This window comes from Lagopus muta, chromosome 1, assembly GCF_023343835.1.
Source record: "Lagopus muta isolate bLagMut1 chromosome 1, bLagMut1 primary, whole genome shotgun sequence".
In the NCBI taxonomy this organism is placed as follows: Eukaryota; Metazoa; Chordata; class Aves; order Galliformes; family Phasianidae; genus Lagopus; species Lagopus muta.
This window is the reverse complement of record NC_064433.1, coordinates 23,851,411-23,878,921: the sequence shown is the minus strand read 5'-3', so window position 1 is coordinate 23,878,921 and position 27,511 is coordinate 23,851,411. Positions and strand designations below refer to the sequence as shown.

At 40.4% G+C, this 27,511-nt stretch overlaps 1 protein-coding gene across 33 annotated transcripts in view; it reads right to left on the bottom strand.

Moving 5' to 3' along the window:
- The window catches only part of ANKRD26 (ankyrin repeat domain containing 26), a 59,854-nt gene extending 34,198 nt beyond the window's left edge, over positions 1 to 25,656 (bottom strand). For 4 of the 33 annotated variants that reach the window (XM_048956903.1, XM_048956924.1, XM_048956923.1 and 1 more), the window contains exons 1-20: positions 25,365 to 25,656; positions 22,433 to 22,547; positions 22,014 to 22,187; positions 21,785 to 21,891; positions 21,234 to 21,371; positions 20,292 to 20,440; positions 17,457 to 17,507; positions 17,340 to 17,373; positions 17,190 to 17,259; positions 15,942 to 16,002; positions 14,589 to 15,574; positions 13,584 to 13,734; positions 11,964 to 12,025; positions 10,435 to 10,585; positions 8,790 to 8,851; positions 7,669 to 7,771; positions 6,057 to 6,085; positions 5,895 to 5,958; positions 5,761 to 5,805; positions 2,814 to 2,896 (exon numbers count right to left, since the gene is read on the bottom strand). In XM_048956903.1, coding sequence (XP_048812860.1) covers positions 2,814 to 2,896; positions 5,761 to 5,805; positions 5,895 to 5,958; positions 6,057 to 6,085; positions 7,669 to 7,771; positions 8,790 to 8,851; positions 10,435 to 10,585; positions 11,964 to 12,025; positions 13,584 to 13,734; positions 14,589 to 15,574; positions 15,942 to 16,002; positions 17,190 to 17,259; positions 17,340 to 17,373; positions 17,457 to 17,507; positions 20,292 to 20,440; positions 21,234 to 21,371; positions 21,785 to 21,891; positions 22,014 to 22,187; positions 22,433 to 22,547; positions 25,365 to 25,570 — 2,841 coding nt within the window. In that variant the 5' untranslated portion in view covers positions 25,571 to 25,656. Of the gene's footprint in view, positions 1 to 200; positions 352 to 2,813; positions 2,897 to 5,760; positions 5,806 to 5,894; positions 5,959 to 6,056; positions 6,086 to 7,668; positions 7,772 to 8,789; positions 8,852 to 10,434; positions 10,586 to 11,963; positions 12,026 to 13,583; positions 13,735 to 14,588; positions 15,575 to 15,941; positions 16,003 to 17,189; positions 17,260 to 17,339; positions 17,374 to 17,456; positions 17,508 to 20,291; positions 20,441 to 21,233; positions 21,372 to 21,784; positions 21,892 to 22,013; positions 22,188 to 22,432; positions 22,548 to 25,364 lie in introns of all 33 variants that reach the window. The other 29 variants (XM_048956988.1, XM_048956997.1, XM_048956942.1 and 26 more) reach the window with 25 other exon arrangements.
- Positions 25,657 to 27,511: the final 1,855 nt, after the last annotated feature.

Genomic DNA, 27,511 nt, shown 5'->3' with positions numbered 1-27,511 from the left:
GCTTCATACGTGATCATTTGGAATCCAGCAACACAAGTTGTGATCTCTAAAAGGGAACAAAAGCTGCAAACCTTCTCTCCCACTGCAGACTGGGGTACACTAAAGTTCATCATCTTCAAGGCTAATCATCATTTTACTTCCTTCACAGAGCATTAATACTTACAGAGGAACAATCAAGATCAATATTTAATTAAACTCACCTTTCTTGTTAGCAGTGTCTTCTTTGTTGTGGACTTGATGCTTATTACTACAAGCAGAACTTTTCACATCATCACAAACTGTAGTTTGCAGCTTCCCACCAGCATCTTCCTTCTTCAGTTCTTTCTCTTGTTCCCACTTAGCCGACTCTTCCTAAAAGAGAGGGACAAAAACAGCTGGGAAGAACAGAAACCACTATCTTCTTCACCACACATGAACAACTTGGAACACACTTCCCACCAGTAAGAAAAAGAAGCAAAGCGCAACAAGGTTTCTAAAGGCCTTCAAGTTTTCACTGGGAATCCGCACGATGGAACAGCAATGCCTCATGTTCTAAACTTCATCCCTGGTTATGCAAAGCCCCTGAGAAGCACTTCCTTGTGGCGGTCTAATCCCAGTTTCATCTACGTTATTCAGAAGTCATTCCTTCTTTCTGCCTCACAGTTTCACTAGCTTCCTGCCCTCAACTGCATTCAAAACTTCCTTCCCTTTCCTTCCCTTTCCTTTTTCCTTTTTCCTTTCCTTTTCCCTTTTTCCTTTCCTTTCCTAATTTGCAGTCATTACCCCCATGAATTCTACTAAATGGCAGCAACTTTTAACAGAAATTAATCAAATGAATGAAAGGTTTATGTATCTCTAATAAAAGGGCAAAAAAATCCTCACAACTCATCTAAACTATTCTGTAATGTTGATAAAGGCTGGCAAGCCGGATAGCCACAAAGGAAATTAACACGGGAAATCAAGATGTTGATTGCAGAGAAGTAGCTGCAGCTCTGTGTCCATCCAACATTTACAGCAAATTTGTGCCTGACATTCCAATGTGAGCTTATGTTCTGGGGGCACAGGGGTAAGGGAATGCATCACTACGATGCAAAACAAACAAACAAACACGATTTGCTTTGATTAAAGGCTAACAAGGCAAAGCTAACTGAGATTCAGATCAAGGCAAGTCAGTCTGTATTTCATATGCTGGGTTTTCTATCAAGTTGGTAGTTTCTAAAACATATTTATCCTTAAGTAAGCAGGTAAAGACAGAAAAATTACCAAGAAAAAGGAAATTACGGTTAAGCCATGTAATTTACATTGCAAACTCATTCTATCATACAACAAAAAACAAAGGTACCACCTTATTTCTTTTTTCCTCAAAATGAAAGGATCTAGTTTAGAAACAATAGTTTTTCTGCCATTAAATTTCTCCAAACATGAGAATTGCTTTAGCCAACTACAGAGAGCAGGCAGGCTAAAAGGTGTCACTATGCAGTTTATGTTTTAGTACTTAAAAAATAAAAATAAAAATTAAAAAAAAAAAAAAAAAAAAAAAATCAAAAGAAACCAACAATCAAGAACAACATAAAACACAACTGCCCAAATTTTCCCATCCTCCATCACTTTCTACTGACTGGCACTTTACAATACCCTGTTAGTTGAGTTAACACAGTGTGAGTGATCATAACAAGCTTTTTACTATCCACCACAAGGGACTGATTACATTACAATCATTTATGCTCCCCAGAGTCAAAATTATTAAATTACATTCCAAGCTCCCAAGACAAATATTTACTAGGAAAACCTGTTCGCTGCTGCCCTCAGCCCAAAATCATGAACCAAGACATCTATCAAAACTACCGAGCCTCCTCATATCTCTGGCTCCTCTCTGGTGCTGACTGCTTGTACTGTGTGCCTCAGTCCCTGCAACATTATCCTTGGTTTGTGTTCCCTTCTGAATAAGGCCTGCCACCTTGGCGTCCCAAGGGACCACAACCACTGATCTTCTTACTCTGGTTATACAGGCCCTTTTCTCCTCCCACATCTTAACTCCACAAAAATCTTTCACAATGCAGAGGAGTATCTCAGTCACCACCTCTCTCAGCCACTCCACTCCCAAGCTCCATTCACTCTGCACATCTGCTATCACCTTCCAACACTTAAGTCCTGTTCTCTATCTGCTGAAATTAATCACATCCCTCTTCCATGGTGCCTTGGATGTATGATGGATATTATTTCTTACTCCACTGTCCCTTGAGGTATTACAGAAGACTCCAGATGCTCACTGGAGACCCCTACGCAGTCCTGTATGCCCAGTACAAACAGGATACCTGGTTTATATTCCTCTACAATGGCCTCCAAAAAATATATTTTCAAACACTTATTAACTTGATCAGACAAGGATATATTTTGCAGAGGCAGAGAATGCATGGACAGATCATCATATTTCAAGGTTTTGCTTAATCTTTCTCTTACAAAGAGGAAAATCTGGCATGTTTTGTCAAATAAATAATCACATGATAGAAAAGTCTTGCTCCTAATTGAATATGTATTTTGCATAGGAAAAAAAACCCACCACGTGACTGCACTTTTTATCAGCATTGCACACAAAGAAAAACAGAGGTCAATGTTTAAGCAAACCAGCTGGAAACATAGCAGGACAATGTCAAGTATCCATCACAACGGCAAGCATTTTACACAACCATAAGAAGACAGTATCTAACTTCAAATGATACAAACTTCATGTACAAGACTCTTTTCTCAGAACCATTTACTGACTGGTAAGCTTTCTTATACATTAACACATAATACAGTTTACCAATTCAGATATAATATTTGCTTTCACATACCTGCCTTCCACAGTTTTCAATGGCATCCTTGACCGTCTCTTTTTCAGCTGATGACACATGAAAGATATGTTCTGAGCCCTCACCTACAGTGAAGAAATTCCTTCTTTATAATGAACGTGACTTATTACGACTTATTTATACCTACAGTACATTCTGAGTCGTTGCATTTATGTGAAAATAACACAAACTAACACAATCTCTCAAGTGTATGATTTATGATTTGAAGATAATATAACACAGTTTAAAGATGCATCTCTGTGAACTACCCTCTCTCAGGGCATTTTCCCTTTCATGCACAAGGGAAGTTTGAGGAAAATCAGTACAAGCGGTCACAAATACACCTTTAATGATCTCAAATGGTTTATGTATATGTAGAAATATATTTATATACAATGACACACTGTATGCTATACTGTAACTGGCTAGATTCCTCTAGCTATTTTCACTGCTCCTTATTTTGTATGAAGAAGAGTCTCATTCAACCCTTTTAGAGTTAGAAATACATGTACCACAGGAGTCACAATGCTCTGCAGAAGAAATACAGCTTGCTGAAACCCAAACCCAAAAGTCAGAGAAACTTTCACATATCCTTCTTAATACCTGATCTTCAAGATAACACATAGATGGAGAGAAAAAAAAAAAGAGACAAGGAAGGATTAACAGAAAATATATGAAATGCTATGCTGACATAATATGAGCTATGAGAAAATTGATTTTCCTACCCAACTTTACAATGTTATAACATCCTGGACCATTATTGGACTACATTTCACATTACTGCATAAAACAGACAAAACTAAGACTCACAGAATCATAGAATCAGAAAGATTGGAAAAGACCTCCGAGATCATGGATAAATGAGGTTGCCAAATCACTATCCACCATATTTAAAGAGTTGTGTCAGTCAGGTGAAACCCTCAGTGACCGTAACAAGGGAAACACACTTGTTTTTAAAAAGAGTAAAAAAGGAGGTACTTCCCAGGATCCAACCAACCTTCTATTATGGAGTGACTGCAGTGACAGATTAAGAAACAGCAACTGATGTTAGCTACCTTGATTTAAGACTTTTTACATGGGCTCAAATAACATACTTGTCTCTCTAAATTGGAGAAATATGATGGATGGATTGTTTAGTACATAAGGAAGTGGTGCCAAGTGGTGTAGCTGATATGTTAGTGAAAAGAGATGACATTCAGAAGGACAATGACAGCCTAGAGAAACAGGCCTCATGACATTCATCAAGGCCAAGTGCAAAGTCCTGCACCTGCATTGGGCAATCATCAGCTCAGACTGGGCAACAAACAGACAGAGAGCAGTCCTGTGGAAAAGGACTTGGGGATAATGCTGGATGAAAACTTAGATACAAGCTGCCAATGCATGCTTGCAGTCCAGAAAACCAATTGCACCCTGGGCCACAAAAGAGGCACTGCATGGCCAGCAGGCCAACAGAGATGACTGTCCCCTTCCTACTCCACTCTTCCAAAACCCTACCAGGAGTACTGAGTTCAGCTCTGGGGCTCCCAGCACAAAAATCTCCGGTTAGAGCAGGTCCAGAGGAGGGTCACAAAGAATAATTTGAGAACTGGAACACTTTTCCTATGAAGAAAAGCTGACAGTGTTGGAAAATAAAAGACTTTGCAGAGACCATATTATGGCCTTTCATATAAGCCCCTAATTGATGGGGCTTATAAAAAGATGAAGGAAGACTTTTTTTTTTTTACTATGGCCTGTAGTGACAGTGCAAAGAGTAACAGTTTTAAACTGAAAGACAGTTTAGATAAGGAATAAATTCTTGATGAGGGTGGCAAGGCACTGGAACAGGTTACCCACAGCAGCGAGGTTGGAACTAGGTGATCTTTAAAGGCCCTTTCCAGTCCAATTCTATAATTCTATGATTCTAACAATCCTTACTGCATCTTACAGAAATACTATCACTGCAGAAGAGAACCTCCTTTTCTTTATGCATTGCAAATACACACACACATACACTTTTTCAGGAGTCAAGTTTAACCCCTACTGTTGTCAAAAGAAACAGTACCTTTTTTCCTAAGACAAGGATGTCAAACAGCTTGGAACAATTTCCATTCCATACTCAGAAGCTGTAATAGTTTTCTGAATTTTTTTTAATCATCTACTTCGTATGCCTGCTTATATAGGTTTTCACCTGATTTGTATTTTCAGGGGCTCATTGTAGAAATTCTAAGACCTGAATAGAGAACTGTTTTGCATCTTGCTAACAAACACTTAAATTCATACACATCAGAATGAAGAAACTAAAAACCCATTAAGGTTATATATCCTCTCTCCCATATATATATATATAGTGTATGATCTAGATGCTTCACTTTTATCCTTGTTTCCCAACAAAAAGGAATTCCTGTGAATGTACTTCCACTCATTACCTCCCACTTAAACCTTCTTCCCTACATTCTTCCCCTAGCTCTAAATTCAGTGGTCAGTTTCACCAAAACGAGAGGAGGGGCTTCAGGAGAGAATATATATTACATGTTTTAAAACAACTGTCAGAGAGGTAGAGAAAAGTCAGGTGAATAATCACTCATGCTAAGTGCAGCATAAGCCTGCAATCACTCTTACTGTCCCACCTGCAGTTCCTGGACAGCTCAGTTTGCAGATCCCTTGCCTGGAACCAGACATAGGACATACTTCCTATTGCTCCTCTAGAAACTGGTATATTCAGAAACAGGAAGAAAAGTAAATTTGAAGACTTCCTGACAAGGGGTGATGATAGCAGATGGAAGAAGCTTATGCTGTAGAAAGGTTTTTACAAGCACTGAATAGCGGACTAGAGGAAAAAGCACTCACAGATAGAGGCATATTTCATTAAATCTTATGCTGAAATAACATAGCAAACATTAATAGCAGGAATTTACAAGTAGAATGTGTGTGCCCACAAAGGAACATGACAAAAAAAACCTTTTAAAAGTACCTTCAATATTGTCTACATCTTCTAAACTCAATTCCTCCTGTAGATCTGCAAAACAAGTGAATCAAATGCTTAATTAAATGCGCTTCTCCAGAAAGATTCTGAAGTTAAACTCAAAATACCAAAGTCACCATTACCTGATTTCTTCCTTTCTTTTTTTGAAGGTGTTTCATTCCTCTCTAAAACTGCAGAAACCTTCAACTATGAAAGACAATCCAATGAACAAAAGAAGATAAATTCAAAGGAACTACATATTCTTTAGCAAGCAGGACAAGTAGACTGAAATGAAAATCATTTACCTGCAAATCACTGGATTTCTCTGAAAAGCCTGCAGGTGAAAAATGAAAGCGCTATTTTATTTAATTGAAGATACCTTTTACTCTGTACAACATCAGTAGGTTCTGCAATTGTTGGCTGGATGCTTTACTTCATTGAGAGTGCAACAGCTAATATTCAATTATCTTATCACAGAGAATTCACAGCAGTATGCAAGAAATGCAGAGTAATTCCCATCATGCATCTTTTATTAAAAATGTTAAATCACAGAATGACAACAATCCCTGTGAAGCATTAAGTCATGCCTGTTAACAAAACAAGGTTAAAATATTTTATTCTTTTTGGAAGCTGAATTCTGCTTTCTAAAAGGATTAATTAGTGCAGAAAGCTCTATGAACAATCACAAAAGAATCCAGCAGCACTAGGACTACTTCTATCCCACTAGTGCTCAATGTTGAGGCTGCTTTCTCATTAACAGCTTTACAGAGAGCAAGGGTACAGACACAAAAATCTCATACAAATGTCATTCAATGAGGTAAAACTAAGCTGGTTCTCAACTGATCACTCTGGTTTAGCTTGCAGGGAAATAAATGATACAAATGTTGTTTGGTTGTAATGCACATGTGCATTATTCCAAATATTTGTGAAGTTTTGTGTCCAATTTTATTTCCAAACTCACACAACCTACTGCCCATGCATTTCTTGAATTCTGTGCTGCAGTCATCTTATAGTTTGAGTCCTCTGAAACAAGTATAGAAAATGCTTCTAGGAATGGTTCCACAGAAGAAGTCTCACATTAAAAAAATATTAATAAAAAACCACCAAGATGTGATTTTAGTACACGTAGTGTACTGAAGTAACATGGAAATACCTTAGAAAGATTATCACTATCAGCTCTTCCCCCTTTCCATATTGATTTCAAACTTAACAGAATCATATGAAGCAGACTTCCATGACAGTAAGTTGATTTAGAGCTCCCAGAAGCTTGAAAAAAAATCTGGTTCCATCTTACTAAACTGAATTTGGATTAGCCTTTTTAGTCATTATACCCATACTATAAGCTGGATTTCCAAATCATTTTTAAAAAGATAAAAGCCTTATTCCAGTAGCAAAACTCCCTTTCTCAATCAGGATGGTCACAAGGCAAATGCCACAACCTGCGGGCAGAAACCCTCAGCAACAAAACCTAAATTTGTCCTCACATTTTAGTTCCTACTCAAAGCACAACAGAAACCTATAAAAGATAAAGCTACGGAAAAAAGAAAAAAAAAAAAAAAAAAGCTTAACCAGATGATATTTTTCTTCTGCTGACTATCCAGGAATGACTGAATCCTCAAACAGGTAAATCTTAAACTAGATACCACTCTTACCACATTAAGCAACGAGTTAAAGCAAAAAAAAAAACCAAAAACAAATAACATACATGTCCAAAAAAACACATAATGAACACAAGAACTTCCTTGACTAATCAAACAGGCCAGCAAGTGAAGAGTTAGCTGGCGTTAATTAACAATAGCCAAGCACTTCTTCATTGCTGTAGCACATAACCACAGCACAACAGGGCTCCTAAGGCAAACACTGGAAAAAGTTCACTTGTCTGTAAAGAGAGACAAATACAATCTATGAGAAAGTTACCATTGTCATGCTTCCTTGAAATACTCTGCGAGCATAATCCGCGTTCAACTGCAGGTGGGAGCACCACAACAGGTGATACATTCCCTGGAGTTCCAGAATACGTCTGTACAATACAGAACACATGCATGAGAACTAGTACAATTTTTTCTTTTTTTTTTTTTTAATCAAATTTATGAAAGGTTTATGTATCTCTAATAAAAGGGCAAAAAAATCCTCACAACTCATCTAAATTATTCTGTAATGTTGATAAAGGCTGGCAAACCGGATAGCCACAAAAGAAATTAACACGGGAAATCAAGATGTTGATTGCAGAGAAGTAGCTGCAGCTCTGTGTCCATCCAACATTTACAGCAAATTTGTGCCTGACATTCCAATGTGAGCTTATGCTCCCGGGGCACAGGGGTAAGGGAATGCATCACTACGATGCAAAACAAACAAACAAACAAACACGATTTGCTTCGATTAAAGGCTAACAAGGCAAAGCTAACTGAGATTCAGGTTACCTTGAAAGTCTTGTATTTCTAAGAAAGGGGTGGGGAACGAGTCTATTTCCCTCTCACAACAAAATCTAGAGGGGAATTAGCTACAGATCCTGCTCACTCTGATCTTGTGAATCATTAGGCAGAATGAATAAACACAGCCAGCACACTTGGTGTCTGTGTTGAACACAAGTTTGAAAAATGGAGGAAGTCTATCTACAGAAGACAGAGGTTCTGTACAGAAGAATCTAAATGTCTAGGTTGCTCGCCCTAGGGGCATCCATTTAACTCTGACGGGATCAGCAGAACAGAGCCGCACAGTGGAAGAAAGCTACTTCTCACACAAGCCTCCTTGAGAAGCTCCTACGTTTTTAAGCAGCAATAAACTGTGCTGCTGCATGAGCTAGAAAACCCAACTCAAAAGCCAGCAGCCAGGAGGCCCCTGTAAGGAGCCCGACCTAACGGAACACAGAACCTACACTCAAAGTATTTCAAGGATCCCCAGTTATGGACACAGAGCAGCAGCAACTGAGGTCAATAAACCACATGGAGGGCAGGGCTCTGAATTTGAAGGCAAGCTCACATATAGTTTTCATTCGACTTTCCCCCAGACGGGGGAGATGCACGTTTCACAGAAAGTACCTCAGAATCCCAGGGAGAATCAGACTCTTCCTCTTGCTCTGGTCCTGCTACTGGCAGGGCACCTACAAAGAATGGACAAAGAGAGACACTGAGAATTTACTGCACTCCACTTCTATCCTCCATCAGTCAAACACAGGATCTGAAAGATGAGTAACAATTCTACAGCACAGGACAAATCAAGAAATGAGTTACGTTCAAGGACAACTTTACACCCAGACACATCATAGACACATATTCTCTTCACTCCTCTTTATCTCTTTTCCAGCAAAAGATGCCTAAGAATGACAGCTGACATGGCTATGTCCCTCATGTTTAGACAATGCTCAGGAAGAAACTCCAGCGGGCTTCAGTTTCGGCACACGCAGAGCTTGAGTCATCTTCCCTCTAGCCTACACCTCCATCATCTGGCATTTACCATCACCTTCCACTGTACAAGACATACCATAAAAGAAAGATGCAAAATACCCTCACACTAACAGGAAACTGCCAACACACACGGCTCCTTGCTTAGCGCTATCAAGCAACATCTCCCCTGACTGCTGTAGGCAAATGCAACACCTGACTAAGACTCATTACCCTGCACCTTCCGAGAAGGCAGACACTTAAGGACTGACATTTGAAAATGGAAAAACGGAGCTCACAGTTCCAACACTTGGCCCAGACAACTGCAAGCACTTTCCGTCTTATCACTTTACAGTTTCATCTCTTCTCACCAAACTCCCGTCCAGAAAAGACCACATTCATTGCTCCAATCTAAGCTACTCCACTGTGTATCACAGAATCACCGAATTGTAAGCGTAAATAACATGAAACGTAAAACAAACTCAGGATGCACCCACACAGAAACGCGTGCAAAACGTGCAGGAATGAGCCACACAGTAGTGATGGTGTCCACTCTGGAAAACCATAACTGTCGATTCCAGCCTGGGTGTTGACTATCTATGCTTTGCCAAATGCACGCTTAGGGGAAAATGTGCAAAGAGAGAAGAGCACGTACCCTCAGTGCTTCTGCCAGACTCTCTCTGCAGCATCTGACCAACAGCTACACATGCTCTGAAAATAGCTACTGCAGCAAGCTATGCTCTGGAGACAGAGAATGGCAATAGTATCTTCCCCCGCTCTGGGACCCTGACGTGAGTACCAAAGTACCCAACTCTCTCTGAGCTGCTCATGCTCTCCAGCACACAGAGGAGTAGCATGGAAGAGACCTCCCACATTTTACAACTGAACAAGGTGAAGCACTGCAAGAGTTTTCTCACAGTTTGACTCAAGCGTGCTCTTTGCTGAAGCCCTGAAAAACACACAGCTTCTCAATCTGGTAGTATCTACCAGAAAGGGAAACACGACTGTCACACACAAGACACAACTACACTACCTACTTGTTTTGTTCAGATCACTTCATGGAGAACGCAGCAACAAAATTAAGAAAGCAACTTGCTTCACACATACATGATCATTTGGAATCCAGCAAAACAAGTTGTGATCTCTAAAAGGGAACAAAAGCTGCAAACCTTCTCTCCCACTTCAGACTGGGGTACACAGGTAACACGAAAGCTCATCATCTTCAAGGCTAATCATCATTTTACTTCCTTTAAGGAGCATTAATACTTACAGAGGAACAATCAGGATCAATATTTAAACTCACCTCTCTTGTTAGTAGCATCTTCTTTGTTGTGGACTTGGTGCTTATTACTACAAGCAGAATTTTTCACTTCATCACAAACTGTAGTTTGCAGCTTCCCACCAGCATCTTCCTTCTTCTGTTCTTTCTCTTGTTCCCACTTAGCCGACTCTTCCTAAAAGAGAGGGACAAAAACAGCTGGGAAGAACAGAAACCACTATCTTCTTCACCACACATGAACAACTTGGAACACACTTCCCACCAGTAAGAAAATGAAGCAAAGCGCAACAAGGTTTCTAAAGGCATTCAAGTTTTCACTGGGAATCCGCACGATGGAACAGCAATGCCTCATGTTCTAAACTTCATCCCTGGTTATGCAAAGCCCCTGAGAAGCTTCACTTCCTTGTGGCGGTCTAATCCCAGTTTCATCTATGTTATTCAGAAGTCATTCCTTCTTTCTGCCTACTTAGCTCACAGTTTCACTAGCTTCCTGCCCTCAATTGCATTCAAAACTTCCTTTCCTTTCCTAAGTTGCAGTCATTACCCCCATGAATTCTACTAAATGGCAGCAACTTTTAACAGAAATTAATCAAATGAATGAAAGGTTTATGTATCTCTAATAAAAGGGCAAAAAAATCCTCACAACTCATCTGAACTATTCTGTAATGTTGATAAAGGCTGGCAAACCGGATAGCCACAAAAGAAATTAACACGGGAAATCAAGATGTTGATTGCAGAGAAGTAGCTGCAGCTCTGTGTCCATCCAACATTTACAGCAAATTTGTGCCTGACATTCCAATGTGAGCTTATGTTCCTGGGGCACAGGGGTAAGGGAATGCATCACTACGATGCAAAACAAACAAACAAACAAACAAACAAACACGATTTCCTTTGATTAAAGGCTAACAAGGCAAAGCTAACTGAGATTCAGGTTACCTTGAAAGTCTTGTATTTCTAAGAAAGGGGTGGGGAATGAGTCTTTTTCCCCTCACCACAAAAGCTAGAGGGGAATTAGCTACAGACCCTGCTCACTCTCATCTTGTGAATCATCAGGCAGAATGGATAAACACAGCCAGCACACTTGGTGTCTGTGTTGAACACAAGTTTGAAAAATGGAGGAAGTCTATCTACAGAAGACAGAGGTTCTGTACAGAAGAATCTAAATGTCTAGGTTGCTCGCCCTAGGGGCATCCATTTAACTCTGACGGGATCAGCAGAACAGAGCCGCACAGTGGAAGAAAACTACTTCTCACACAAGCCTCCTTGAGAAGCTCCTACATTTTTAAGCAGCAATAAACTGTGCTGCTGTATGAGCTAGAAAACCCAACTCAAAAGCCAGCAGCCAGGAGGCCCCTGTAAGGAGCCCGACCTAACGGAACACAGAACCTACACTCGAAGTACTTCAAGGATCCCCAGTTACGGACATAGAGCAGCAGCAACTGAGGGAAATAAACCACATGGAGGGCAGGGCTCTGAATTTGAAGGCAAGCTCACACATAGTTTTCATACGACTTTCCCCCAGACGGGGGAGATGCACGTTTCACAGAAAGTACCTCAGAATCCCAGGGAGAATCAGACTCTTCCTCTTGCTCTGGTCCTGCTACTGGCAGGGCACCTACAAAGAATGGACAAAGAGAGACACTGAGAATTTACTGCACTCCACTTTTATCCTCCATCAAACACAGGATCTGAAAGATGAGTAACAATTCTACAGCACAGGACAAATCAAGAAATGAGTTACCAGACACATCATAGACACATATTCTCTTCACTCCTCTTTATCTCTTTTCCAGCAAAAGATGCCTAAGAACGACAGCTGACATGGCTATGTCCCTCATGTTTAGACAATGCTCAGGAAGAAACTCCAGCGGGCTTCAGTTTCGGCACACGCAGAGCTTGAGTCATCTTCCCTCTAGCCTACACCACCATCATCTGGCATTTACTATCACCTTCCACTGTACAAGACATACCATAAAAGAAAGATGCAAAATACCCTCACACTAACAGGAAACTGCCAACACACACGGCTCCTTGCTTAGCGCTATCAAGCAACATCTCCCCTGACTGCTGTAGGCAAATGCAACACCTGACTAAGACTCATTACCCTGCACCTTCCGAGAAGGCAGACACTTAAGGACTGACATTTGAAAATGGAAAAATGGAGCTCACAGTTCCAACACTTGGCCCAGACAACTGCAAGCACTTTCCGTCTTATCACTTAACAGTTTAATCTCTTCTCACCAAACTCCCGTCCAGAAAAGACCACATTCATTGCTCCAATCTAAGCTACTCCACTGTGTATCACAGAATCACCGAATTGTAAGTGTAAATAATATGAAACGTAAAACAAACTCAGGATGCACCCACACAGAAACACGTGCAAAATGTGCAGGAATGAGCCACACAGTAGTGATGGTGTCCACTCTGGAAAACCATAACTGTCGATTCCAGCCTGGGTGTTGACTATCTACGCTTTGCCAAATGCACGCTTAGGGGAAAATGTGCAAAGAGAGAAGAGCACGTACCCTCAGTGCTTCTGCCAGACTCTCTCTGCAGCATCTGACCAACAGCTACACATGCTCTGAAAATAGCTACTGCAGCAAGCTATGCTCTGGAGACAGAGAATGGCAATAGTATCTTCCCCTGCTCTGAGACCCTGACGTGAGTACCAAAGTACCCAACTCTCTCTGAGCTGCTCATGCTCTCCAGCACACAGAGGAGTAGCATGGAAGAGACCTCCCACATTTTACAACTGAACAAGGTGAAGCACTGCAAGAGTTTTCTCACAGTTTGACTCAAGCGTGCTCTTTGCTGAAGCCCTGAAAAACACACAGCTTCTCAATCTGGTAGTATCTACCAGAAAGGGAAACACGACTGTCACATACAAGACACAACTACACTACCTACTTGTTTTGTTCAAATCACTTCATGGAGAACACAGCAACAAAATTAAGAAAGCAACTTGCTTCACACATACATGATCATTTGGAATCCAGCAACACAAGTTGTGATCTCTAAAAGGGAACAAAAGCTGCAAACCTTCTCTCCCACTGCAAACTGGGGTACACAGGTAACACGAAAGTTCATCATCTTCAAGGCTAATCATCATTTTACTTCCTTTAAGGAGCATTAATACTTACAGAGGAACAATCAGGATCAATATTTAAACTCACCTCTCTTGTTAGTAGCATCTTCTTTGTTGTGGACTTGATGCTTATTACTACAAGCAGAATTTTTCACTTCATCACAAACTGTAGTTTGCAGCTTCCCACCAGCATCTTCCTTCTTCTGTTCTTTCTCTTGTTCCCACTTAGCCGACTCTTCCTAAAAGAGAGGGACAAAAACAGCTGGAAACAGAAACCACTATCTTCTTCACCACACATGAACAACTTGGAACACACTTCCCACCAGTAAGAAAATGAAGCAAAGCGCAACAAGGTTTCTAAAGGCCTTCAATTTCTCACTGGGAATCCGCACAATGGAACAGCAGTGCCTCATGTTCTAAACTTCATCCCTGGTTATGCAAAGCCCCTGAGAAGCACTTCCTTGTGGCGGTCTAATTCCACTTTCATCTACGTTATTCAGACGTCATTCCTCCTATCTGCCTACTTAGCTCACAATTTCACTAGCTTCCTGCCCTCAATTGCATTCAAAACTTCCTTTCCTTTCCTAAGTTGCAGTCATTACCCCCATGAATTCTACTAAATGGCAGCAACTTTTAACAGAAATTAACCATTCTCTCAGTTTTATGTAATAGAAAGTCCACAGATTCCAGAAAGAATGAAGTTTCATGTCTTTCTCCTTCAAAAACTCAGCAATCACACACTGAAAATATTGAAAATAATGTCTGATACTGCTCTTAAATTTCAGAAATGACTTTGGCTACAATTAAGATATCTTTAGTATCAAAATACCATGATAGATATGTAGATACATGGTAAGCATTAACAGGAATACAGTTTACTGTTACTTATTTATACTTATATAATATACTATATTATATTATTATAATATAGTATTATAATATATATAATTATAGTAATAATTATATAAATTATTATTATATAATAAAAATATAATAAAATATAATTATATATATAATATATATATAATTATAGTAATAATATACTTATTACCCTTCATAAACCCTTGCAATTGAATCATCCCTCCACACTTACTTCTGTGCTTGAGGAAAATGCTGTCCTTAGATTTTCCTTACATCGACCTAGACGCAGGTTTTCACTTTCTTGTTTCTGTGCTTTATGCAATTTAATATCTACCTGTTTATACTGCTCTGCTTCAGTATCTTCATCATCCGTGACAGAGCTTCGTCTTTGATTTTCAAGCTTTATACTTCCCCTTGTTGACGAAGAACCACTAATACTTTTGAGGACATCGCTGAAACTGAACTTCTCCTGAAGATCACCACCAATTTTTGAGAGGGGCTGAGGCATCCCTTTTTTCAAGACTGTCATTTCAGAGTCTGCAGAAGAGGAGGCTGTATTTCTGTGAAATATCTTCTGCATTATGCTTTTCTTCTTGCAGCTTTCTTGTTTATCTTGCAAATTATTTACATTTTGAAGGATAGGTTGTTTTGGTGCTGACTCGTAAGATACTTCATTATTCATTTGCTTTGGAGACATGGCTGTTATATTCTCTTGCAACCTTTTGTGAGATCCATCTATAAAAGACACAGGACTGTCAACAGATCCCTCCATCTTTTCATTGATTTTTTTACATATTTCCTGATAATCACTGGAGACACTTTCAGCTCCACACTGTTCATCCCCTTCATTCTTAACACTACTAAGATACCCCAATTTCTGATTAATTTCTTCTTTAGGTTCTATTTTACCTATCTGCTCCTCTTCCGTTACGTCATTAGATTGAGTTTCTTCATCTTCCAGATCTCCTTCCTCCTTTTCATCTTGAGTAAGATCTTCCTCTTCTTCTTCTTCACACTCCTCATCGTCATCTCCATCATCATTTTCATCTTCCTCCTCTTCCTCCAATTCATCTTCCTCAAGGCTGCTTGAATCTGAGCCATCTTCATTCAACAACTTTCCACATTTTCCTCTGTTCAGGTTTGCATCTGTTGGTTTTTTGTGTGTAAGGCTTTTCTTCTGTGACTTAGGACTTTTAACTCTAGAACCATCACCACCACCTTAAAGCATGAGAAAAGGAAAAAGGAATATGAATCAAATGGGTTATATAAATAGCAACAGGCATTTTATCCATTTAAAACAAAGGAAAGGAGTCATCTGGGACTGTATGGAAAAGCCAGGTAATGGCAGGATAGGGGAAGGACAGATAAGACACAAAGGCTTAGGAGGGGACTCAGTATCTTCATTTTTATCATCTGACTTATTTTACTCTGAAATGACCACGTGCTCTGTTCTTGTAACACCATTTTCCTCAATTACTGTAGCCAAGTGAAAAACAAACACAAGCAAACAAAACCCAGATGAGATTACTTAGCAAGCTTACTTTTGTATGTCATTGTATGATGAAGTCTTTTCCAAATAACTTACCTACATTGCTGAACTTCTGGGAAACATTCAATAACATTGTCAAGTTTGGCTTCTGTGGCTTCTGTAAATAAAAATGCATTTAAAAAGAATTATTTCATCTATTTTTGTTTGTTTGTTTTTAAACACATCCCTTACTTACATCAAATCTTGAACAGTAAATACAACCAGGCTGTCCCCTTTTGAGAGGACTTAGGTGCTTGCTAGATCCTTCAATTTTAATTACACAAACATTCCTCTTGTGTACAAGTCAGTGACTATTCACAACTATCTGTAGATGCATAACAATTATAAAAAAAAAAAGTTTTTTAATCCATAGGTAAAATACAACTACACTTGGGATTGTAGAGTCTGGCTGCCTACTTGTAAGTGCCCACAACTCAAATATCTATTAAAGTTCCTAAATTAGTTAATACAACTCCACCTAGTGTAAGATCTGCAAACATCAAAATAAGGCTAGAAATATGCATTAATTCCCCTTAAATCAGTGCAAGAAAATGGAACAATGTTTAAAGTACACATCTTTGCATCTCCAGCATTACAGAGCATGCTGAGCTACCAAACCAAAATTCCTAACCACTACAGAATCCCAGTGCAACATACTAAATACTCCAGACATCACTAAAAAAATTGGCAATCCTTCAGAACATTCATAAAAACAGCAGGATAAGCACATGGAACTTATAAAGAGTAAAATCCAACTATTCAAAAAATGAAGAAAATCATGCAGTGTGAGATTATATACAAGCATGGAATTCCATCTCACAGAAGAAGGAAAAAAGAAAAAATACTTATTTGAACAACTCAAGCAACCTAGTGAGGAAGGAAAGCAAACCAGGCAACGAACAATTTCACTAGATTTTGATAAATAAATGTTCTTTCTCATTATCAGTTAGAATTCTATCATATAAATTAGGGGAAACAATAGCAAAGTTAGAAAGAAAACAGAATAGGTTATTTACTAACTTATCAACTCCTAGGATTTGCAAATCTCACTGAATGAACAACTAATACAACGTGGTAGTTCATCTTAATATCTACTGCTCCTTTGCCCCAAACCACAAATCTACTGCATGTTCTGCCAAAGCTACAAGTTTTTAGGAAAAACTCATAGCAGAAGAAATGTTGGCAAATGACTCCTTTTAGGACAATAAAGAATGAATTGGCTGGAAAAGCAGCTTCTTTCTATCAGAGAAAATTACCTTCAAATCACTTATTTTACACAACCATTCTCTTATAAAGGCACCGTACCTTGGGTGTAAAATCCAGTTCTTCTTCCTCAGAAGTATGCCAAGTGTCATTACTGCCCTCTTTTTCAGAACTTCAAAAACAAAGCAAAGTAAATACTGGTTCTCTCAAATAATTCCTCAAGTAAGTGTTAGATATTTTTAAAAGCCTCACCTTGTTGAGTCTCCATGGGAAAAGTCATCTATTGCTGTTCAAATATAAGTAATTTTAAGTAAGTATTTGTGCATCACAAGACATGTTTGGTATTTAAAATACTACTGTGCAGAATACCTTTCCTCGATTCTCCTGTTCTTGGTGTCTGCTTAGAAGACTGCTGCATTCCTACATCCATTAAGGGAAAGGCATGGAAAGGACAGATGAAAGAATGACATCAGAATACATGCAGAATCTCAGAAGTTTGGAAAACACAAAAAGCATACAGACAAAGCTACAGCACTGGGAGAATACACTGTGACTATGACATGCATTTGCGTGCACATATACATCTGTGTTTCAAATGAGAAGCTGTGGAACACTATCCCTACATCAAATTCTTTCACAACAAAGCTGTTACATTTCCCTGGAGCAGAAGGTTGTCCTAATTCTATTGATTTTATCACATATACACACAATGATGTGGAAAAATGGCTTCTGCCAGAAACATACATTTAAGAAACAGTTAAACGGTTTCTCATTCCTTCTGGCTTTTCTCCATTTCCTTAAGAGGGAATATAGGAAAAGTTTCATCTGACCTCAGGATATATAAATCACACAGGAGTGCTGATTCACTTCTGTAAGAGCTTTATAATGCTGAGACAATTTCTCTAGTGACTTGGGGAAACACTGAAGGAACAATGCTCTACTGTGTGCTGCAGTGATTAAAAATACTGTCACTGTAGACATACAAGAAATAAGAATTGCACAGCTATTATTTTTCTCAAAAATAAATTCCTACTTAAAATCTAAGAGGTCTTCATTCAGTATGTTCTGGAAGCCAGTTTGTCTGCGATTAATACAAAGGTTCATGTTCTGACATCCAAATAATCATGAGCAAACTTGTTAAAAAATGCTGACCTGTTCAACATTCTTCACAATCTTCTCTTCTAATTAGAAAGTACAGAAGTAGCAGAAAGAATAAGGTCAAAATTTTAAATTGCAGAAAAATAACAGAGAAAAGCGAAAGAGAAGAAAAGGGAAAGGGAAAAGAATTCCAAAGTGGGTATTTCTCTGGTCTCTGTCTCAGCATCCTGGCTTCCCCTCTAAAGGCCACTTTGTAGACTGTTACTGTGGTGTATTAAAATGACTCTCGTAATGCAGGGTGTGAATGCAAGCCAGAGACTGCAGAGTTAATTGCAATACTGTTTCTACTACACTACTAAACTTTCTCTCTGTGCCCTCCCACTCGTCTGCCGGTGTCATCTTTAAGAGAATGAGCACAAGGGGAATCACAGAATGGTTTAGGTTGGAAAGGATCTTTAAGATCACCTAGTTCCAACACCCTGCTATAAGCAGGGTCACCTCCCTCTAGACCAGGTTGCTCAAAGCCCCATCCAGCCTGGCCTTGAATGCTTCCAGGGAGGGAGCATTCACAACCTTTCTGGGCAACCTGTGCCAGTATCTCACCACCCTCACAGTAAAAAATTTCTAGTCTAAATCTACCCTGTTCTCAGAAGAAGGATCCTTCAAGTCATGTATTTTAAAATAACCCAGGCCTGTCAGTCCTTACAATGGGGTACCAGAGCAACTGCCTACATGCACAGAAGGTAGCAACTGGGTGCAATTTGGGTGAAAACAGTATTTCAATGATTAAACCAACTGGATCAAGCCCCACTGAAAAACAAGAAAACAGAACTTCAAAACCTTCTAGTATGTCTACAGTGACAGTATTTTTAGCCACTGCAGCACATACCAGTGTACAGTTCCTTCAGTGTTTCCCCAAAACCTACGAAGAAACTTTTCCAACCACTGTGTAGTTCAAAGCAACTGCTCTTAAGTCAAAGGCAATATCTAAGTATCTAAAATCTATTCTTCCACCTCTGATAAGCTCGGGAAGAAAAAAATATGCCATGTATTCTTTGTTCATATTTTTCAATGCTTTATAATAAAGAAGGAATTAATTGTGTTTGAACAGTCTGCTGCCCATCTGATACGTGATTCTGACACAATAAAATTCCTTAAAAATAAGGAATGAACAAAATCTCCTATGTTAGAGCCTGAAATGTAAATTGCAAGGCAAACAATTTCATTCATATTAAGTAGCAATTTTTTAAGATTCCCTTAGGGCAATGTTAGCTTATAATCACTGCCTCAATTTTCCAAATTCATTCTTTCTTTTAATTACAAGGCAGTGAGAAAATGTAACAGTTTTCTGGATCACAAAGTCCTTTTCTTTTTCTTAAATAAAACTAACTGAAGTTGAAGAAATTTTTTTTTAGAAATCTAATCATGTTCAAGAAGATACACTATGCATAAACACTGCACTATTGATGCTAATGAAGTTACCTTTCCAAGATAATTTTTGTTAATGTCCCACAGCATAAACAAAAGCAATTGTAACTGAAAGTGAGAAATTATATGACTCTAAAAGGAGGTTAGTACAGATGAAACTAAACAAAATGACAGAAATCCAGTGGTAATCAACAAAACATGCATCTTCTTGCAATTAATCTGCTGCTTCGCTGCTATAGAAGACAAAACTATTTGGGATGAAACTACAGCTTTTACAATTGGATTCTTCTGAATAACAATCTGAATGAGCATCTCTAAGTAAAATTGCACACCCAAAAAACAAGGCCAGTTTGTTCTAACCTAGTTTGTTCCTTGTCTTCCCCCCTCCCCCTTGCTAAAAGGAAAACTTAAATAAATGGGCAACTTGGTGGGCTGAAGGTGACAAGTGTATGAGCAGATGGATGTAATGCACACAAGTCACAACTGCCCTCAAAGCCTGTTGAGATGCACTGCAAAGTAGCAGCAAGCAAGCACATTCATAACACTTCTTGTGACAGTCCACCTGGTGCTTCCACTGAAGTCCATACTGAGCACAGTAAACTTAAAAGATACAAACCAACTTAAGGAAGAAGCCAGCATAATTTTTCCCATTAGCTCTACCACAGTTAGGTATCCTACCTTCTCTGTTCACAGCAGGTGCACCCAATGTAAAACCAGCAGCTCCTGCCTTGTGAGGAGTCATCGGTACTCGGGTGCCTCGGGAAGCACCTGCACAAGCTTTCCCTGTGTTCTCCCAGTCTGCATATTCTGCCAGTTGTTTACTAAGACTGTAGATAGAAAAAGAAGAAATGCATTTGGGAAAATAATCCCTTAGCTGTATACAACACTTAATGGAATAAGAAGAGCCTCATCTTATCCATCCTAGACATATCCATAGCCAAAACAATTTGTATATTCACTAAGGGTAACATACTGTATTTATTGCATGACTGTAGCATACTCAAATACTCCACACACATCTATTCTTCAGATGTACCTCCAGATCTATGAAGTTATTAAGTTAAGGGTACTGCCTGGTACCCTCTTGCAGTCCAGTTTTTACAAATACAAGCACTCTTATGAATGAACACCCACAGGTAAAATGCTTATATGTAGCACTAGTAAAACTGCTTAGTAACTTAATAAAAGAGATAACAGCTAGATCTCCTCTGAAACAAAACGTAGGCGGCTCCTAGTCAGTGAAATTGAAGACAGTAATAACAATGGTTCTGTTTTGAGAGAGTTTACAAACATTTCAGTTTTTCAAGTTGAACCTCTGTGTCTGTGGGCTACATTTTAATAGCATATGCTAGGAATACTAGGCAGACATGAGCTTATGCTAGGAATACTAGGCAGACATGAGCTTAGCAACAAACACTTAAAATCTTACAGAGAATTTTGAGCAGAAGCTTTCATCAACTTTCAAATCGACAGCAGACACACGGACAGTGTACATGAAGATGCCAATGAACACATCTTCAAGATAGGTCTCAACACACCATTAAATCTTAGTGCTGTTACCAAAAAGGTCAAAACTGAACACTGATGACTGAAAACCTGGCAATAAATTTAGAAGTTTACCTAGCATATCCATGAATAATAGCATAATCCTCAGCTGTCCATCCATTAGTGTCTTTATGGGAAAGATCAGCACCATAGTGAAGAAGGATTTTTACCAACTTAAGCTCCCCACCGGACGCAGCAGTCATAAGTGGGGTTCTGCAGCATCCAAAATAGAAGACAAAATATGTAATTTTAGTCAGACGTTGTAATTATTTTAATTCCCATTTGCTCACTCAAAGGAAAATAAAATCACTTTATGAACAGAAGAAGCAGCTTATACATTAACAACACTTGCATACAAACTACACGTCACTTTGAAAAACTCTCTATGGCATAGCAGTAAGGTTGCCGGCACAGTGGGAACTTTCCTGACACAGTGGCTACCATAAACAGTGTTTTCTTGCAGTTCTCAATGCAGACAACATGCAATAATGAATTACACAAGCTAAGCTGAGACCTGCAAAAACTCTTCTCCATGTCTTTCTACTGCAATGCTCATTCCCATCCCTCTCATCAGTCTAAACTGAAGACAAGTAAGATAACCTGCAGAGTTTAGACCATCTCCTCACCTCTCACACAGATCTCGAGCATGAACATCAGCTCCTTTTTTAAGGAGGAGCTCCACCATCCCATCACAATGTTCAGAGATAGCGAGAGTAAGGGGAGTACATCCATCCTGAAAGGACAGAAATCATTCAAGTTAAAAATAAAACGAAACAAACAAAAAATCTTCAATAGAAATATCAATGCACCTTTTCGAAAGAACATTTTTTTCCCCCAACACATCTCAAAATGTACCTTATTCTGAGCATCAATACGGGCACTGTGCTCAATTAACATCCCTGCTAGAAATGTGTTAGGAGCTACAGCAGCCAGGTGAAGGGCAGTGTTGCCGCTAGCATCTGCCAGGTTCGGATCAGCACCGTGCTCTAGCAGGATTACCGCACATTTTTCTTGCTGGCATTGCACTGCCTGGAAACAACACACACAAAAAAAGGTAAAATTTCCAGCAGTCATACTTCACTGTGTCACAACTACTACAACTTCCCACTCCTGGAATATAAAAGCATCTTCCGAGATAAGCTAGCATACACCTAGCCCACAATTATAGCTTGCATGTTTCTACACAGACTTTTGTAAAGAATCTAGAAAGGCATCCATCATTTAGTACATAGTCAATAATTCCTACTTGCAGCAGCATAACATGTTCTACTTACCTTCATCAGTGGTGATCTGTTATCACTGTCAAAAAGATCTAGCTTACACTTGTTTTCTACTAGAAACGTAACGACATCCGCATGTCCATTTGCACAAGCAAGATGCAGTGGTGTCCTAAAAATTAAACGTGTAAATTGAAACTGACAGCTAAATAAATCATTTCACTCTGTGGTACATGGATACGCCAAATTTCATTTCTCCATCCCAATTACCTCCCAAAATAAACATAATAAAACAAACAAACAAACAAGCTTAATCCATTACCAGTAACAACAGCTGTATACCCAAACCCTGAGGCTGGATAGGAACAACCGTCCACTGCATTTGCTTAATGAGACAACATTTCCTCCATGGTAAAACTGAACTTTCACAAAGATTTCTGTGTCAAGGCACTGCTTGCAGCCTCTGACAGAAATGTGCTCATGGTACAATGAGAGAGACTAAAGCTTGGGAATATGAGGTCTATGGTGGCATGCATGTAAACCTCTAGGTTCTCCCAGGATCATTCACACACTAGAATTGTACCACAGATTCAAGACATGAGTTCTTTAGAAAAAAAAAAAATCACGTGCTAGTTTGGTTATTACTGCAACTAGTAGAGCACTTTTGCACCAAATATCTGGCAACATCTGGCAGAGCAGACAGCAGAACACTGCTATCCCGGGTACAAGAAAGTAATATGTGACATTCCTCGTGCTTCTAACTATGATATATATAGGATATCACAGAGGAAGTCCTCTTCAGGGAGGAATAGCTGTTTTTCCACTACACAAGACAGAAAGAAAGGGGCTTTTTCAAACTATGGCACTGCTAAGGGTCTGATGCCAATTAACCAGCATGCTTGTATCCAAAGCCACAGTCACCCAAACAGTACCTGCAGGCATTTCTCTCCTAATCACAGGACAGAGCAGCACAGGCTTGGCTGTGTGCAGAAGGCACAGTTCCTGCTGCTCTGTGGGACACCTGCTCCAACAAAGCAGGGGTTGAGCTAGAAAGCATCAGGATCTTTCTCCCTCAAAGGTCACACAATAAAATCCTGCAATTCCTCAGGCATCTATAGGGAGTTTTTTTGTTATGTTTTCTTTTTTAAAGTGCATCACCATGGATAGATCCCTTCTCTGCATTTTGGAAACTTCAAGTAACCTTACAACAAAACACCTGTTGAGGTACCTCGTTGACAGACAGGAGCACAACAGCTCATGGGAATGGAAACGGAGAGCTGTGCAAATGCAGTGACGTGATTCAGAAATACAGCCATTTCTCGTAGAATCATTATGGTTGGAAAAGACCTCCAAGATATCCAGTCCAACTGTCCGCCTATGACCAATGTTGCATACTAATCCATGTCCCTTAGTACCACATCTACATGTTTCCTGAACACCTCCAGGGATGGTGACTCCACCACCACCTGTTCCAATGCACAGCCACTCTTCTGGAGAAAATTTATCCTAATATTCAACCTGAACTTCCCCTGGTGCAACCTGAGGCCGCTCCCTCTTGTCTTAACAGATCCCACCACCAGTGGGCCAAGGAGCCTCCTCCAAAAGACCAGCTTCCTTCAAGGCAGAGAAGATGAGGATGTGTGAGAATCCTTGTTTGTTTTTTTTTTTGGCTCAAAGCTTGCTTCCTGAGGTGGTACTTGTGATAAGACTCTAACTGATTTATTGAGGAGGCAAGTAATGGGTGCTACTGTGTGACATCACTTTGTGTACACTAGAACACATTCCTCCAGAGCTGCTTGCTTCCACAAGGGAGTGCACAGGAGTGTTTACTGGTGGAAGATCTGGCCTGTGACTAAATAGCTCCAGCTTGGTATAGGAAAATTGGGGAATGATGCCATCGTATCCTGTGAAAAACAGGACGCAGGTGGGCATCCCTGCTCCCTCTTGTCTTCTGGCAAGGCCTGGAAGATGGGAACAAAGGATTTCTGCTGCGATCCCAGAGCCAGAAGCTGCTGCTCCAAGGACAGATGGCTCAACCACTTTGGATTTGTACCACTTTGGACTTATTTATAAGTTGGTACTGCCACTGAAAAGTCATCGTCAACAGAACAACAATGCCCAACAACCCACTACTACTGAAGATCAGTGACTGAACTACGAACCACAGTGGATCCATGGTCTCGCTCTTGCTTTCTATAAAGACTCTTGCTTCTTTCCTATCTTTTCTATTGCTCTTCTTCCCTTCCCCATTATCCTAATTCATTACAGTGTCCGTCCTCCCCCTCACCATCTCCCTGATTAAGGTTTGTAATAAACTGGTTGGACCAACATGTGAACCATAGTTTCTTAATCTCACGCCAGGCATGCACGTAGCAAAGAACCTCCTCTCCCTTCTATAAATTGGAGCAAGACAAGATGAAATAACAGGCAGAACTTCAAGGAACTCATCATGCCTTGCCACAGATATGGAACAAATTACAGCAGCAACAGAGCAGTCATTCGAGGGTGACTGTCCCCACTGAGAAATTCCCCAGTGAATGTACAAGATCATTTCTGAAGAGAAGCCTGTTGATGATTATTTGAGAGCTGAGCAGCACGTAGTGTTAGCAGTGTACTGCAAAGAGTTCGGATGGGTAACACAACCACAACCAACACAACTATGCAGGAGTCCCTCACCATCCCAAAACTGTTCATACCGAGCACCGGGAAATACGACAACCTGAAGGAACCACCATCAGCTTCGCAAGCAGGAAAGCCTTCAGGAAACCCGCAGCCTTGTCGCTGTCCCGGCCCTCCAGCCCCCCAAGAGAGCTCTCAGTTAGGAGGAAGTCCCGCCAGCCCCACGAAGAATCCCCGAGGGAAACAGGCCGGCAGGGCACATCGCAGCGGCCGTTGCTGTCCGTGCCAGCCAAGCGCGGTCCCCGCTAACGGCAGATCTACGTGCCCCGGTGAGGCAGCGGGGATCCCCGGCCCGGCCCGCAGCCCTTACCGCTGCGCCTTGTCGCGCTCGTCGATGCCGTGCTTCTTCAGCCTCTGCCGCACCTGGGCCAGGTCTCCGGTAGCGGCCGCACGGTGCAGCTTGCCCAGCTCCTTATGGCGGAGTTCGTATGCACCGGCGGGGCACGGCGAGGCGGCGCCGCCGGGCGGCGGCGGATTTTCCTTCTTCTTCTTCCTGAAGCTAAATATCTTCTTCATGTCGTCTCAGGAGAGCCCCGCGCACTGCATGCAAGGCCACTCACAGACGGGAAGGCAACCCCAGACCCCTTGCCAGAGCCGGGAGCCCCGCGCATGCGCAGCGGGAGGCGGAGCCACAGCGATGCTAGGAGGGTGTCCGCCGCGGAGCGCAGAGAGTGTGCGCATGCGCAGACTCTGTCGCGTCAGGACGCGCCTAGCAGCGATGTGTTGCGGTGCTGTTGCCTGGCGCTGCTGAAATAACAGCAGGGATAACGGTCCGTGTGTCTGCAGGGTTAATTCTTGGCTTCCCTGTGGGTTTTATTTAATAGAGATGTCAAAGCACGAGTTTTTCCTATGTTTAGGAACTGCTGCTTGCATCTCAGTTCTGAAAAATGAAGAGATGGCTTGATCTTTCTTCTAAAAAAATACTTAAGAAAAAGAAAAAAACTTTTTGTTGAAACCACTGCCAAACAAATCCAGTTTGCAAAACCTAACTTCTGTGATTTTGAGAGAGAGCTATTTTGAGAGCATCTCCTTAATCATTTAATGGAGAAATGATGAACAAGATGTGTTTTTAGCTGGGTGTATTTACTTTCTTCCAGATGCGTTAGAAGAATTGCAGGGTTTTATTTAAAAGGTGACAACACAGAATGCCACCTTACTGCTCTTTCCAGGAGCAAGTAGTTATCATAGGCTCTTTTTAACCTTGTTGGCAAGCTGTGCTGAGACTTACTTACAGGGCTTGTGGATATAAACTTAAGGGTACAATAGAAACTGTTCATTCTTTTGTTTGCTGAAAAGATTGCAGAATTAACTACTAGAACCTGTTACTATACCAGTTGTTAGCTTTCTGTCTTCAATTTTTTCCATCTTTTTTCCCTTCTTTGTTCATTCTTTATTTAATCTTTGATATGGATGATTTTGAATATACCCCTTTTAAAGAATATTTTTAATTAATTCCTGTTAAAAACAAATAATTCCTTTTTATTTTTCAGAAGTTTGTGTTTCCTGTTGTGGTTCCTCATCCTCTCAGTGTGTTCTCCTTAGGTAATCTGGAGCTTTCTCTGAGTATCATCAAATAATTGCTATTTCAATTCCTGTCTGCATGAGGTGATTCTTTCCTGTTCTGTTACACAGTACAAGATCCATGTAGCACAGAAAGATTTTCAAGTAAGGGCTTACGTGTGGCTTAAGTGTTGCATAAGCATTGGCATTTGGGTTAGTCTGCTAAAGACTCACCTTTCCTTTGACATAACTTAATACAGCTGGATAATTTAGCTCACAGTCCTTGCTGCTCTGAGGTACAAAATGGCAGTCTAAAACTCTCTTTTTCCCAGTCTTTATTTTCCCCCTATTAAATCACTGTGTGTTTACCAAGGAGTAACAATAGCTGTAAAGTCTTGTTGGACTGATAACAGTGTGCTGCTCATTGTCTGGTCATAGAATCATAGAATGGCCTGGGCTGAAAGGGACTACAATGATCATCTAGTTTCAACCCCCCTGCTATGTGCAGGGTCACCAACCACTAGACCAGCCTGCCCAGAGCCACATCCAGCCTGGTCTTGGAAGTCTCCAGGGATGGGGCATCCACAACCTCATAGGACAACCTGTTCCAGTGTATCTCCATCCTCTGAGTGAAAAAAATTCCTCTTACTATCTAACCTAAAACTCCTGTCTCAGTTTAAAACTATTTTCCCTTGTCCTGTCCCTATCCACTGGTGATTTACAACATCTGCTTTCCAACTGTTGAGTTTACAAGCCAGGAAGTCTGGCTGGGCAGATAGCATGTTTCTGCATTGCTTGCTCCAGGGCTTTGAGGAGAACTGGATAGTTGTATGCATCTTGCAGTTAGAGACTATAGCAGCTCCAGCTCTGTCTAGGTGGAGCGCTGGAGCTGCGGTGGTGCTTTTGGTATTCTACTGTCCCAAGCAGCTAAAGTGTATGCTTAAATACAGTTTTGCT